The 15,587-nt window shown below is 54.2% G+C and overlaps 2 protein-coding genes across 2 annotated transcripts; one reads left to right on the plus strand and one right to left on the minus strand.

The window, feature by feature from the left end:
• Window positions 1–3,827: 3,827 nt before the first annotated feature.
• LOC135311139 (olfactory receptor 14C36-like) lies at window positions 3,828–4,757 on the plus strand. Its single transcript, XM_064440280.1, has one exon. It carries the CDS (start codon window positions 3,828–3,830, stop codon window positions 4,755–4,757), a length of 930 nt encoding a protein of 309 aa, XP_064296350.1.
• A 9,448-nt stretch (window positions 4,758–14,205) lies between these two features.
• LOC135311131 (olfactory receptor 14C36-like) lies at window positions 14,206–15,127 on the minus strand. Its single transcript, XM_064440271.1, has one exon. The coding sequence runs from the start codon at window positions 15,118–15,120 to the stop codon at window positions 14,206–14,208; it is 915 nt and encodes a 304-aa protein (XP_064296341.1). The 5' UTR covers window positions 15,121–15,127.
• Window positions 15,128–15,587: the final 460 nt, after the last annotated feature.

Below are 15,587 nucleotides of genomic sequence, written 5' to 3' on the forward strand. Positions count from 1 at the left end.
CTCAACTACTCATCCACCCACGCAGCCCACACTATCCTAACTTGGACACAAGAAGTTTCTGGAGGGATAATGCTGAAAGCCTTGATGACGTCCAGGTAAAAGACCATCACTTCTCCCCCGCATCCAGCAATCCTGTCCTTTCACCAGAGAAAGCAGAGAGGACGGTCAGAGACAAGCTACCCTGAGTAAATCCAGTCACCTTCTCTTTCAGGCTCCCAGCAATGGGGTCCGAGTGAACATGTCCATTGCACAGCATTTCGCTCCTCTGCACATCCTTTGGGCACTGGTGAAAGGTGCATGCGATGTTTGCATTTTCCCCGTGGTCAGCAAGTTCCCACAGACTCCACGGCCTTTGAAAGAGGATAGAGAGTGGCTTCCCTGTGACGCTGGCCTGCTCGCTCAGCTCCCTGCGAGGCTGCCCCTCCTGTCCCATGGACTGGGCAGGACGGCGTTTGCTCAAGGGATCCCTGACTTGATCCCTGTCCACCACTGGTTGTCCTGCCCTGGGTCAAGGAAGCCTGGGAGACCTTGCTGGGGAGGACTGAGGCAAAGAGGACACAGAGAATCTCACATCTGCCACCCCTGCTCTTACTAAATTCAGCAGTGGCCACACAGTATCTTTGTTCCTCCTTTAACTGTTCCTGAAGTAGTAAAGACTAGTTACAGTGCCCTCAAACTGCCTTTCAAGTTCAGACCGAGTTTGGATCCGGACCCTTGCTGAGCTTGGAGGATGCTGTCCTTGAAGACGAGCCGTCCTGAGCTCTGCAACCATGTCACAGCTCTGTCTGCTCAGTAACGGCTCCTGCTCCTCCTGCCTGTGCCCCTGGCTGAGGGCACTGCTGCACATCTGGGCTGAAGCAACACAGCTGTGCAACCAGGCAAACTCCAACTTGCCATGAGGAACCCTGGTACCAAGCGTGCAAGACCGCGTGTCAGTGAAGGCTTTGCTTTGGAGCACAGACATGGCATGGACACAAGAGAGCTGCATGTCCTGCCAGAGCCAGGCCTAAAGGAAATGTCTACATTCACTCAAGAGAACACATGCTGCCACCTTGAAGAAATTAGATCCTTCCCTGTCACCTTCCTGGTGTCCTGTCTAATGATAGGATAAAAAAAGGGATGCTCATGTCCAACTAATTTTTAATAGGAGTAATGACCCAGCAGGAAAGCAGTGACTCCCCCGGCTGAGGGAGGGAACACCAGGGATTCATTCAGCCTGTTTCACAGCAGGTTCCCCTGGAGCCCCAGGGACACCTGGAGGGAGCCGCGAGGGGCAGAGAAAGGGCTGCCTGGGGCTGGGCCTCTGCTGCTGAGCTGGGCTGGGCTCCTGGGACAAAGGCAGCTGCTGGCAATGAGGCAGCGCTGCCGAGAGACAGCTCTGCCCAGGAGCAGCTCCTCTGCCAAGCGCAGCAGGGCTGAGGGCACTGCCTGCAGGCACCGAGGGCAGAGGAGCCGGGCAGGGAGAGGGGAAAGGCAGCCTGGGCTGGGGGGATGCTGGGAGCTGACTGCAGGGAAGGATCGTCACAGCCCTCTGCGTGGTAAGTCTCTGGGTGGAGGAGAATGTAGCTGGTGTTCTGGGAGGGATATCCAAAAGCTGCTGCATCCCACAGCACAGGTGACCCTTGAGGAGGACTCTCACAGCTGCCCTTGCACAGGGGAGGAGGACGTGCTGAGGAGCAGCACTTCCCTGCGGCACTGTCAGAAGGACAGGGCACGGCGGCTGCCTTCGCCCGGGGATGCTGCAGGGCTTTGCAGGCACGTGTGCAGGCAGGGGTGCCCAGGGCTGTCCTTGCGAGCAGGGTCCCTGCGCCCCAGGGGTCTGTGTGCTGGGGCAGGGACTCTGCCGCCTGCCAGGCTCAGCACTCAGCCTGCCCGGGGAGCTCCCCACAGCGCTGTGGGGACAAGCTGTGGGTGGAAGGAGTGACCCTGGCAGGGCAGGGTCCTTCTGCTGTCCGGAGGGTGCAGCGTGGGTCAGGGCTGCTCAGGCTTCTCCATCAGCCTGAGGACATTTGCAGAGGGTCATTTGAAAGATGGAAGTCAAGGTCGGGGGTTTCCTGAAAGGGAAGAAGTCTGTGCTTTGTGTCTTCTCTTCCTGGTTGTCTGGGTGGGCAGTGGGAGATGGGAAGTTGTTTCCCTGCTCTGGCGTAGGCACTGAGACCCCTGTTCACGTTAGGACCTGTCTGAGCTGCTCCTTAGCCCCCGCACGCACAGAGCTGTCCCTGGGCAGTGCCCTGCTGCCAGGAGGTGTCTGCAGGGCAGAGCTGAGCACACAGCGGGTGGGACGGGCTGTCTGAGCACTGACAGGGAGGAGAGGTGGGGACAGAGAAAGAGGTCCTGGCCAAGGAGAGCTCTAGGCAACAGAAGCATGGGCAGGATGAAAGAGAGAATATTTCCCAGCAATGCCATGCGAGGAGAGACTCAGGCATCTCCCTGCCATCCCCTGCAGTGCAGATGCTGTCCCTGGAGCAACCCCTTGTCTCCCCCACTCACAGAGCAGAGCCTCTGCCCTTAATACCCTGGTGCCATGGCCAGGAGTTGCCCTTCCAGCACCCTGATTACAAAAGTGGAGAAAACCTGCAGTGCCTGCCTGGGTCTCCCTCTCCTGCCTCCCTTGGCAGGGTACTTTGGCACGTGCTCTTCTGCTCCTGGCTGCCCTTGTTATTGCTGTTATGCTCACTGGTGGTGGAGGGTGAGGATTCACGTGTAGCTCAGACACCAATGCTTGATGTACTGTTATGCACATATGCCCGTGGAGAAAAAGCATCCATGTCTCAGCCTGTTCACCTTCGGGGCTCTGGGTACTGCAGTGTGTGTGGCTGGCAATCACCTCAGCCTCTCTTCAGGACGTAACAAATGTAGGCGATGGGAGTCTTGCCTTGGGAGGTGCTGCTGGGCTGCAGGCTGCCCCCCAGCAGGGCAAAGCTCTCCATGGCATCTCTGTGCTGTGCAGGAGCCCCATGGAGATGACGCCTCACTGCTGAGGCCATGGAAATGCTGCTGGGTGGCTGTATGTGGGCAGGTGTAATGAGCCCCCTGTGCCCCTGGCTGGGAGGGCAGAGCTGAGATCCTCCTCTCGTATGATGAGGTTTGGAGGGGTTTGGAGATCTGCACTCCGAAACTGGATTCCTCTGCTCCCAGCAGCATCCTGTTTCTTTTGGAGGGAACACCCGAGTGCAACAGTCCCGCAGCTGCAAGAGCTGCCAGAACAGGGCAGCTGAGATCAGGGCCGATGGACAGACCAGTGTCCTCCACTTGGCGCGAAGGGACAGTCCCTTTGCCCCTCAGCACCCACATGATTTCACCTGCAGTGCAGCAGAAATGCCACGGATTTCTGCATTCAAAGCACTCCTCAGCTGTGGTGGGTAACTAGAAGGGAACGCAGAAAACACAACCCCCACAGCTCTGCTCTGCGCTCAGGTGAGTTGGGAGCAACAATGCTGAAAAGCTCTTTGATAACACCAGTGGATGTAGTCTGAGCTCACCCCGTGTTCCTACTTGCCTGTTGCGTTAGGGCAGGACTGACTCCTGCAGGGCCCACAGCAGAGCCACCTTCCCTCCACCAGCACCAACCAGAGCTCAACAAAAGTGTTCCTGGAAAGTGAAAGGCAGTTTCAGGGTTTCTGGAAGAAACAGATTAGTTTTTCTCTACAGAAGTGCACCCTAACCTCTCACTTCCTTTACCTTCTTCAACAGATCCCCACACCCCAATGCATAAAATGTGAGTGTGTGTAGTATGAGAAATGGCTTGGATTTCACCCAGAGTACTCTCCCCTAACATCTCACTGTCCTTTTCGCCTTGTTCACAGCTCCTCACCCAGAGGCAGCAGATGTCCAACAGCAGCTCCATCACACAGTTCCTCCTCCTGGCGTTCACAGACACGCGGGAGCTGCAGCTCCTGCACTTCTGGCTCTCCCTGGCCATCTACCTGGCTGCCCTCCTGGGCAACGGGCTCATCGTCACCGCCATCGCCTGCGACCACCGCCTCCACACCCCCATGTACTTCTTCCTCCTCAACCTCTCCCTCCTCGACCTGGGCTGCATCTCCACCACTCTCCCCAAATCCATGGCCAATTCCCTCGGGGACACCAGGGACATCTCCTACGCAGGATGTGCTGCACAAGCCTTTCTGTTTCTCTTTTTGATGTCAGCAGAGTTTTATCTCCTGACGGTCATGGCCTACGACCGCTACGTGGCCATCTGCAAACCCCTGCACTACGGGACCCTGCTGGGCAGCAGAGCTTGTGCCCACATGGCAGCAGCTGCCTGGGCCGGTGGGTTTCTCAATGCTGGGCTGCACACGGCCAGTACATTTTCACTGCCCCTCTGCCATGGCAATGCCCTGGAGCAGTTCTTCTGTGAAATCCCCCAGATCCTCAAGCTCTCCTGCTCAGACACCTACCTCAGGGAGGTCAGGGTTACTCTGGTCAGTGCCTGTGCAGTATTTGGGTGTTTTGTTTTCATTGTGCTGTCCTATGTGCAGATCTTCAGGGCTGTGCTGAGGATCCCCTCTGAGCAGGGACGGCACAAAGCCTTTTCCACGTGCCTCCCTCACCTGGCCGTGGTCTCCCTGTTTATCAGCACTTCATTTTTTGCCTACCTAAAGCCTCCTTCCATCTCCTCCCCACCCCTGGACCTGGTGGTGGCAGTGCTGTACTCGGTGGTGCCCCCAGCAGTGAACCCCCTCATCTACAGCATGAGGAACAAGGAAATCAAGGATGCTTTATGGAGAGTAATCCAATGGATGCTGCTTCACTGAATATAACCTGCCTCCCCTCCTCTGCACAGTTTCAGAGTTTATCTTAGAGCACGAGTCTGCTTTTTGCTGTTGTGATAATCCAACTTTCTAATTTTCTGGGTTTATACTCCTACTGTTGAGGTTTGATCCTGTTGTGTCTGACCCTTGCACAACACCCTGTCAGGTGTGGCCTCTCTGCTTGCAGCTCTTCAATAAAAGGGGATCTCCCGGCTGCAGTGCCTGAAGGCTGGCCTCTTCCTCCAAACCTGCTTCCAAGAAAATGCCCGAGGAATTGGTCTTTTAAAGTTTCTGCTCTCCTTTTGTTCTGAGTGGTTTTGGAGTTAAGGTCTTGGTAACGTTGGGTTCCACTGGATTAAAGGTTCTGGTTTTAAAGGCTCTCTTCTTGGTGTCCAGTGGCAGTGGAGATGGTCCATGAGCGCCCCATTACTTCCTCAGGTTGCTTCATGGATGACAGGAGTGATGGCAGATACCAGACTCTCTGGAAATGAATTTGGAGGGGTGAGGAGAGGGTGGGGACACACCATGTGTCCTGGGGTTCAAACGAATGGAGTCTCAAAAGGTGAAACAGCCTCCAAGGGAAGTCCCCCAAAAGTAAAGCACTGAATCAACGTATCCACAAAGGAGGACTCTGCAGTGCCATGGAGTGAGGGGGAACCCAGCAGGCACAGGAGAGGGATGCAGGAGAGATGCAGGAGGTGCCTGAGCACCCCCAGGGCCAGGAGTGTGGTGCTTCCCTGGGCAGTGGGGCTGGTGGGAGCAGAGAAGGGGGCAAACTGAGTCAGACTTGGGGATCAGCTACAGTACGAATTCAGGAGAGCCAGAGAGTGACGAGGCTCTGTTTCCTCATGGCCTTGTGGCCAGCAGCAGCCCTGGGGCTGACGGGGAGCCTGAACCCCCCGCTCTGCCCCAGCGGCTGCTGTGCCCTGCAGAGGGGCTGGGGCTGTGGTGTGAGTGCCCAGAGCTCTGCAGCACCCTGCGGTGGGCAGCGCTGCGGAGCCAGCCCAGCCTGGGCCGCTCGGCTGGGCTGTGCTGGGCTGGGAGAGGGCAGGGGAGGTGGGGAGAGCTGGGGAGGGGCATGGCTGGGCTGGAAAGGGCCCGGGAAAGAGCTCAGTGCAGAGCTAAGGTGTGTGAGCGTGCAGGGCCGGGACAGACAGCACTCACAGTGCAGAGCCAGGCGTCATGGTGAAGAAAGCAATGCATCAGAGGTGCAGAAGAAAGGGGCCTCGCCTGGGCCATGTTGCCAGGACACCCCAGGGAAGCTGCCCCAGGAGGCTGTCCCAGACCAGTCCCACACACTGGCCATTTCCATCGCTGGCCGCACACCCCAGCTCTGAGGAGGGACCTTTGCTGCATGGTCACCCCCATCCTCCTCTGGGCCTTCATGACACCCAACTCCAACCGCCATTATTAATAAAATGGAAAACAGTTTCCTGCTGACAGTCATTATGCGACAAGTCCCACAGCTCTTGCCACAGCTGGGCTCTCAGCCAAGCCTGTTCTCAGGCAGCTCCAGCTCAGTCAGGTGCTTGTCTCAACCCATTTTGGAAATCTCCACTGACTGAGATCCCACCAGCTGGCCTGGGTCCTTGCTGCGGTGTTTGTCTCTGAGGGATTTCTCAAAAACCCGGCTCTCTCAGCCTCTCCTTGTCCAGAAGGTGCTCCAGGCACCAACCATCCTCCTGGCCTTGGCAGGACTTGCTCCAGTCTGTCAGCACCTTCCTTGTGCCAGTAAGCCCCAGGCTCGACGCAGCAGTCCTGATGTGGTGGTGCTGTAGTGGGTTAGCCTGTCCAGGATAGAACGACCTTTCCTAAAGTCATCTTTTCAGCAGCATCTCTCTGCACAAAGGCCCTTTCCATTACCCTCCAGTTATTTCCTCCCTGTACTCTTTGGTCATTCAGATACCTCTCACCTGTGCAGCAGCTTTGAGCTTCAGGGAGTTAGAAGTTTTCAGTAGTCTAATGGGCTCTTTAGCCATCTCTTAATTACGTTCATATCTACCTTTTGTATCTCCCTAGCTAAAACATTTCTGATAAGGTTATCCCTTGAGAGAGGCGGCCTCATCAGAGGCAGCTCGTACTTAGCATATGGTTGCAGAGTGTGTTTTCCTGATCACGAAAACTGGCCATGCTTTAATTTTCTTTCCTTACAAATAGTAAAAACCCTTCTGTGCCTGTGTGCAGCCAGTTCTCGAAGGAGAGTGGGGGGAGTTGGTGCAATGGAGCTGTAACATCCAGCTGCAGAGACCAGTGAAAAAGTATGATGCAAGGAAAAGTGATCTAAGTCCCAGGTGGCCAGGGACAGAAATGGCAGGGCTGGGGAGGTGAGGAGCAAAGCTGTCCCTACAGTGTCAGACCTCAGGGGACTGCTTCCCTACCTGCCCGGACCTCCTGAGGAGACAATCTGGATCAGTCTCAGTTGGAGTATGCTTCTATCCCCTCTTCTTTAAAATGAAAATCAATAGAATATACCCTTTAAAATAAACTCAGAAAAACCCCAACATTTTTATTAGGTACAGTATGAACATTTCCTCCATAACCACACTATGAAAAAACTCCAATTAGGTGTGCAAGTCTTAAAGACTTGAAGGAAATTACAGGAAGAGACAGAACTTGTTAGAGCTTTTTGTATTTTAATGAGCTCCGTGGTGCATTTGCAGTGAGTCCATGAACCTCAGATGCTGAGAAGATTGAATGAACTTCTCAAGAAGTCAAAGTCAGAACAAAACCCAAAGTACCTGAAGCATCAATGAGGCCCATGAGGGCCATTACTGGCAAAGCCTCCCTAGGGCCTCGTTAGAGCAGCTAATTGGAGGCTGTGGCTGCAGAAAGGGAAGGGCCCTGTGCAGGTGGCTGTAATGCAGAGAAAAACCCTGATTTTATCAGAAAGCAGAGAGGCCAAGCCCTGACCCCCAGCCCTGGGAAGGTGGATCCTGCCCCTCACATGTGGTTCAGGGCTCTTTCTGGGGACAGTGGGACACGAGGCTGAGCAATGCCAAGCATGGAAAACCTGTGCAACGTGTCCCGGCATCCTCAAGCAGGGACAAGGAAGAAACAAAGTCCAGAGCCTCAAAATAAAGTTTCTCCTGGAAGGCCTCAGTGGCCATAGCCAAGGGGACAAAGACCTTGGTTCCTTTGGGCCTTTCAGTCTTGGCAGAGCCCTCGGCCATCTCTGCTGCAGCCTGTCGTGCACTATCCCGTGCCGGCACGTTTTCCCCTTGCAGAAGGCCAGATCCCTCAGCTTCTCCATGCAGGCCCCAAACCCCACCTGGCAGATAGCCTCTGGAGCCTCTCCAGTTCCTCCTCTTCCTTCCAGAACCGGGAGCCTCACACGCAGACACACTAGTCTGGATGTGGCCACACCAATGCTGATTCAAGGGGTATGAACGGCTCCCTTGTGTTGGCAGCCATGGTCCCCCTAATGCAGGCTTGTATGGGGTTGGCCTTATTCATGGTGAGCAGGCACCACTGGCTCGTAAAGCCCAGGCCCCCTCCCCAGGGTCACAGCTTAGAGGTTCGGTCCCAGTCGGCCCCCATGTTTGGGGTTATCCTGCCCCCAGTAAGGACTTGCTCCTTCTCCTTGTAAAACACTGGGAGGTTTATGCTGAGCAAATCCCATAATTTCTCAACGTCCTCTAAGAGTGAAGCTCCGTTGGGCCAGCTCTTGATGTGCATGTACGGATGGTTCACCCTGACACATGGTGCCTCTGACAAAATAATTATCAGGCATTACAAAACACTACTGATAATAATAGGAGGTACTGGTTTAATGGAATTGCTCAGCAAGGTAGGAATTGCCGTGGTGACAAGCTCAGAAACAAAGGCAGGTACAAGCTCAGGGTGCAAAGGAAGCCAAACTAGGCGCAGGGAAGAAAGGGTAAACAGAGGTGGGCTTTTTGCATGGGCTGGTACAAGGATGGTCAAGGGGAAGGAATTGTGAGTGGGAAAAGAGGGGGAAAAGAAAGAAAAGCAAATGAAGTGATCAGGGCTGTTTTTGGGGTACCTGCCATGCAGCCCTGCAGCTGAGCAACAACGCCTGGAGTGAGACAAGAAGGCCACAGATCATCTGACCAAAATTCCTTCTGGCTGACTTCAGTGGTCACTGGGATCCTGAGCGCTTTGCCACCCATCATGAAGGCACCATCTGTGGTGGAAGGAAACGTTGAATTGTTTATGCTGGAAGGGATCTCGTGAGCTGTCTCAGCCCACCTGCTGCTCAGAGGAGGGTCAGCTATGGGCTCAGACCAGGTTACTCATGGCTGTATTCATTTGGGGCTTGAAAAGCTCCAGGGATGGAGATGACACAAGCTCTCCGGGAAATCTGCTTCAGTGCTTGACTGTCTTGATGGGGAGAAATTTTCTCCTCACCTGTCTCACCGATGCCTATTGGCCCTCATCCTCCCCTCCTGCACAACAGTGAGGAACCTGGCTCCATTTACTTGCTGATATCCAAGAAGATATGGGAAGGCTCTTACTAGGTCTCGCCAAAGCCCTCCCTTCTCCCGGCTTTGCAGCTTTACAGCAAAGGCAGACAACAACATCCTGGGCTGCACTAGGAAGAGCACTGCCAGCAGGTGGGGGAGGCCATCCTTCCTCCCTGCTCAGCCCTGCTACAGTTTGTCCTGCTCCCTTCCCACAGGGTTTTCTACTCTGCCACCTCACTCACGCTGCGGCCGAAGCTGCCCTCCATCTCTTCCACCAGTCCTGCCCTGTCTTTGTGTGAAACACATCTCCAGGAGATCATTCCCACCCTGGCGGGTTGATACCGTAAGTCAGCAACTATAGGAACCCTCTAAAACTCCATCTGTAGTTTCAGAAAGCAGGCCTTCGTTATTGCTATGCCAGGCACACGGGGGATCGTCCCACCTAGTGTGTGCGCCGAGTTGCTCTGCTACAGGGGTTACACGCAATGGAAGTCCCCTTCCCAGCCTTCCTCAGGCAGCTCCGGGATGCCCACCAGAAGAGCGTTGTACATCAAGAAGTTAGTGAGCCATGTAACAGCAAACCTGAGCAGGCCCAGGCCTGTGCTGTGCCGCGCTCCATGTACAGCTCAGCCTTCAGGCTGTGTTGTGCTGGGCACACTCCTGGCTTGCAGAATGAATTTGATTGTAATGAGAAGCCTGCAGGAAGCTCCCACCTGGTACCAGTCATTAGGTCACCTGCATGTCCTTACCTATATCCAAAACTGCAACAACGGATTCACATGTGAACAGCCTCTTTGCGGGCAGTAGAAATGATGCCTTGACAGTTTTTTCCCTTGAAGAAAACACTGAAAGTGCTCACAGGAGCAAAACGGGATGACCCTTCTACAGATGGGATCTCCAAGACTTGCTGCACCAGCTGTCCAGAGGGAAGTAACCTCATCATGATCTTTTCTCCTGGTGAAAGCCACATGGCTGCTGCTGGCCTTTCAGCTTCTGGGATAAACCCAACCAAACCGCGTGCCTGCTGCTGTCCCATCAGGTACTCGGGCACAAAGGACGTGACAACCGTATCTAAGCCCTCTTCCTGGATGGGCCAACCAGGTACTCAGGGAAAGGGACTCCCACAATCAACTTGCCAACCACGTGCCTTTGCTGGCCTATCAGAGACACTGGCAGGTGTGAGCCTAAAAGCATGTATCCTAACCATGATTCCAGGGCTGGCGTACCAGCTACTTCAGGAAGAGGTGACCTCACAGTCCCTTTCCCAGCCACATTTCTGCTGCTGGCCTATCAACTCCAGAGACAGATGTGAAATCACAGCCACCCTCACAGCCTTGCACCTCCTGCTGGCCCAGGGGAAAGGCTTAACAGGAATGTTTTCACAGACACTGTCACAGTGGCATCAAAATTACCTGAACAGATCTTTCCTCTTCAAAGTCTTGCATCTTGTTTGGCCAAGACCCTCTTCCCTCCACCAAATCTCCCATCTCCCTGGTCCCAGATTCCCCTAACCTCCCCAAATATTTCATCTTCTTGGGGGCTGTATTGTAACGGCTCTGAAGACCTCCAAGTATCTCTCTCCCCACTGCTGGCCAGGCAGGCACGGCCTCACAGCCAGCAGCCATGCACAACGTGCTGCTGTGCTGGAGAGGTCCCGGCTCAGCCGCCCCGGCAGTGCTGGAGGCAGGTGATGCTCCCCACCACCCCGAGGTACTCTGCCTGCAGAGCAGCTCGTGCTCCAGAAGGACTAGCATATCCCTTGGCACACACGGCTTCTTCAGCTACCCCAGGGCACTTGCAGCCTCTGTGTGGAGAAGCAAATCCAACTGCGAATGTAGATTGAAGGAAATTCTTGAAACCTCTGCAGAAAAGAACTCAATGGAATAGCTGAAAAAGTCCTCCTCTCCAGCATTGCTAGGACTTTTAGGAATTTTCATGACTTTTTTCATAATTTTTGTATTAACAGCACTATAGACAAGGCTGAGTCGAGACATGCTGGTTAAACGAAAGAGCAAGAGGGAACTGCACAGGCACTGGAAGCAGGGACAGGTATCCTGGGAAGAGGATAGGGACGCTGCCTGGTTGTGTAGGGATGGGGCGAGGAGGGCCAAGGCGCAGCTGGAGCTGAATTTGGCAAGGGATGCAAAGAATAACAAGAAGGGCTTCTACAGGCATGTCAACCAGAAAAGGAAGGTTAAAGAAACCATACCCCTCCGATGAACAAGAATGATGGCCTAGTAACAACAGATGAGGGGAAGGCTGAGGTGCTCTACAATTTTTTTGCCGCAGCCTTCACTGGTAACCTCTCTCCTCACCCTCGTGAGCTGATGGACCACAGGATGGAGACCAGGGTGTAAAGCCCCTCCCGCTGTAAGGGAATATTGGATTCGTGACCACCTGAGGAGCCTGAACATACACGAGTGTATCAGACGTGATGAGGTGCATCTGAGTCCTGAGGGAACTGGCTGACGTAGTTGCCAAGCCACTCTTCATGATATTTGAAAAGTCTTGGCAGCCAAGTGAGGTCCCTGGTGACTGGAAGAAGGGAAACATTGTGCCCATCTTTAGAAAGGGTAGAAAGGGGGGCCGGGGAACAACTGTCCTGTCAGCCTCACCTCTGTGCCAGGGAAGATTGTGGAACAGACCCTGCTAGAAGCTATGCTAAGGACAGGGAGGTGATCCGAGGCAGCCAGCATGGCTTCACCAAGGGCAAGTCCTGCCTGACCAACCTAACAGCCTTCTATGATGGAGTGACTACATCAATGGACAAGGGAAGAGCTATGGATGTCATTGATCTGGACTTCTGTAAGGCCTTTGACATGGTCTCCCACAGCATCCTTCTCTCTAAAATGGAGAGATACAGATTTGATGGGTGGACAGTTCGGTGGATAAGGAACTGGCTAGATGGTCACATCCAGAGGGCAGTGATCAATGGCTCAACATCCAGGTGGGGAACTAGGACAAGTGGGGTCCCTCAGGGGGTCCATACTGGGACTGCTTCTATTTAATACCTTCATCAATGACATAGACAGTGGGATTGAGTGCACCCTCAGCAAGTTTGCAGGTGACACCAAGCTGAGTGGTGCAGCTGACACACCAGAAGGGCAGGATGTCATCCAAAGAGGCCTAGACAAGCTGGAGAGGTGGGCCTGTGAGAGCCTCGTGAGGTTCAAGAAGGCCAAGTGCAAGGTTCTGCACCTGGGTCGGGGCAACCCCCAGTATCAATATAGGCTGGGGGATGAAGGGATTGAGAGCAGCCCTGTGGAGAAGGACTTGGGAGCGCTGGTGAACAAAAAGCTGGACATGAGCCAACAATGTGCGCTCGCAGCCCAGAAGGCCAACTGTATCCTGGGCTGCATCAAAAGCAGCACGGCCAGCAGGTCGCGGGAGGTGATTCTGCCCCTCTGCTCTGCTCTGGTCAGACCCCACCTGGAGTGCTGCATCCAGCTCTGCAGCCCTCAGCACAGGAAGGACATGGAGCTGTTGGAGAGGGTCCAGAGGAGGGCCACAGAAGTGATCCGAGGGCTGGAGCCCCTCTCCTACGAGGAGAGGCTGAGAGAGTTGGGGTTGTTCAGCCTGGGGAAGAGACAGCTTTGGGGAGACCTTACTGTGGCCTTTCAGTACTTAAAGGGGGATGATAGGAAGGATGAGGGCAACCTCTTTAGTAAGGCCCACTGTGACAGGACAAAGGGTTAATGGTTTTAAACTAAAGGAGGCTAGATTTAGACTGGATGTAAGGAAAAATATTTTTACAATGATGGTGGTGAAACACTGGAACAGGTTGCCCAGAGAGGTTGTGGAGGCCCCATCCCTAGAAACATTCAAGTTGAGGTTGGACAGGGTTCTGAGCAACCTGATCTAGTTGAAGATGTCCCTGCTCACTGAGGGGGTTGCACTAGATGATCTCTAAAGGTCCCTTCCATCCCAAAGCATTCTATGAATCTAAGTTCACTGAAGGTAAGACAAATAAATCATTCACCAGACCCCTTTCTCTGTGCCTGCTGCGTCCCCTGGGGTTGCTGAGCTCCGGTTTGCCAGTTCACACCCAGATTTAGAGTATTATCCTTGGGTGACACCGTGCTGGACAGGCTGGTGCTTGGTGGGGTCCATTCACTGCTAACTCCCTGGCACACGCTGTCCCTCCCTGCACATCCCCTCTGCTCTCCTGGCAGCTCCCGAGTCCCTCCAGGAAAACATTCACCTGCCATCAGCCCTGTCACATGCCCTAGAGCCCCAGGAAGGTCCATCAGAGACCGTTTGCCACCTGCATGGGTGCTGGCACCAACAAACAGCACCTGACCCAGCCCTCAGACCCTTGAAGCCCATACCGGGTCCATGATCTCAATACACTGAGCCATGGAGACCAAGCAAACCAATGAGCCTCTTTAGAGGCTGTTCCTTGGGCATGTCCTTGAGAGCAGCTCTGGAGGAAGACATATGCCTCCAGATACTGCGCTCAGGACATGCCCTTCCATGACAGACATGGTGATGTGGAGGTCAGCTGTATCAGAGAAGTGCTCCTTGCCTGTCCCTTCCTGCAGCCACAGGACTAAAACACAGCAGGAGTGTGACCCAGCTCCAAGAGCACTCAGGCCTTGCACCAACACGGGAGAGTGTGGAAGTGGGAAGAGAGCAGCTCTGAAAATGCTGCTGCTCCCTGGCAGTGCTGCTGTGCCAGGACGCTTCTCCCCCCACCTCTGTCCGCAGGCACGGCCCCTGCAGTTCCCGAAGGCTTCAGAGGAAGGGTCTTGGACAAGCAACTTGCTGCAGGGTCCTTTATGTTGTTGAAAAACACGCGGAGCACGATTCCTCATTTCACAGTCTCTTGGACAAACTCAGCTGCTAGACAGTGAATTAGAAGTGGGATGAATAATAAAATTTGGTTGTGCACAACATTATCACAAGAAAAAGAAAGACACCACACCACCACCACCATAAACCTCACAAGGCAGGCTAAGGCTGTAACAATTTTCATTATGAATGCTACACAGAAGAAAACAGGCATTTTCTTGTTTTTAAAAATAAAATCATCTCATCAGTTTGCACACTGCATCCTTGAGCTCCTGGTTCCTCAGGCTGTAGATGAGGGGGTTCACGGCTGGCGGCACCACTGAGTACAGCACTGCCACCACCAGGTCCAGGGGTGGGGAGGAGATGGAGGGAGGCTTTAGGTATGAAAACATGGCAGTGCTGATAAACAGGGAGACCACGGCCAGGTGCGGGAGGCACGTGGAAAAGGCTTTGTGCCGTCCCTGCTCAGAGGGGATCCTCAGCACAGCCCTGAAGATCTGCACATAGGACAGCACAATGAAAACAAAACACCCAAATACTAAACAGACACTAACCACCAGTACCCCAAATTCCCTGAGGTAGGTGTCTGAGCAGGAGAGCTTGAGGATCTGGGGGATTTCACAGAAGAACTGCCCCAGGGCATTGCCATGGCAGAGGGGCAGTGAAAATGTACTGGCCGTGTGCAGCCCAGCATTGAGAAACCCACCGGCCCAGGCAGCTGCTGCCATGTGGGCACAAGCTCTGCTGCCCAGCAGGGTCCCGTAGTGCAGGGGTTTGCAGATGGCCACGTAGCGGTCGTAGGCCATGACCGTCAGGAGACAAAACTCTGCTGATATCAGAAAGACAAACAGAAAGAGCTGTGCAGCACATGCTGCGTAGGAGATGTCCCTGGTGTCCCAGAGGGAATTGGCCATGGATTTGGGGAGAGTGGTGGAGATGCAGCCCAGGTCGAGGAGGGAGAGGTTGAGGAGGAAGAAGTACATGGGGGTGTGGAGGTGGTGGTCGCAGGCGATGGCGGTGACGATGAGCCCGTTGCCCAGGAGGGCAGCCAGGTAGATGGCCAGGGAGAGCCAGAAGTGCAGGAGCTGCAGCTCCCGCGTGTCTGTGAACGCCAGGAGGAGGAACTGTGTGATGGAGCTGCTGTTGGACATCTGCTGCCTCTGGGTGAGGAGCTGTGAACAAGGCGAAAAGGACAGTGAGATGTTAGGGGAGAGTACTCTGGGTGAAATCCAAGCCATTTCTCATACTACACACACTCACATTTTATGCATTGGGGTGTGGGGATCTGTTGAAGAAGGTAAAGGAAGTGAGAGGTTAGGGCAGACGTCTTTAGAGAGAAACTAATCTGTTTCTTCCAGAAACCCTGAAACTGCCTTTCACTTTCCAGGAACACTTTTGTTGAGCTCTGGTTGGTGCTGGTGGAGGGAAGGTGGCTCTGCTGTGGGCCCTGCAGGAGTCAGTCCTGCCCTAACGCAACAGGCAAGTAGGAACACGGGGTGAGCTCAGACTACATCCACTGGTGTTATCAAAGAGCTTTTCAGCATTGTTGCTCCCAACTCACCTGAGCGCAGAGCAGAGCTGTGGGGGTTGTGTTTTCTGCGTTCCCTTCTAGTTACCC

This window comes from Phalacrocorax carbo, unplaced genomic scaffold (assembly GCF_963921805.1).
Source record: "Phalacrocorax carbo unplaced genomic scaffold, bPhaCar2.1 SCAFFOLD_54, whole genome shotgun sequence".
Lineage (NCBI taxonomy): Eukaryota > Metazoa > Chordata > Aves > Suliformes > Phalacrocoracidae > Phalacrocorax > Phalacrocorax carbo.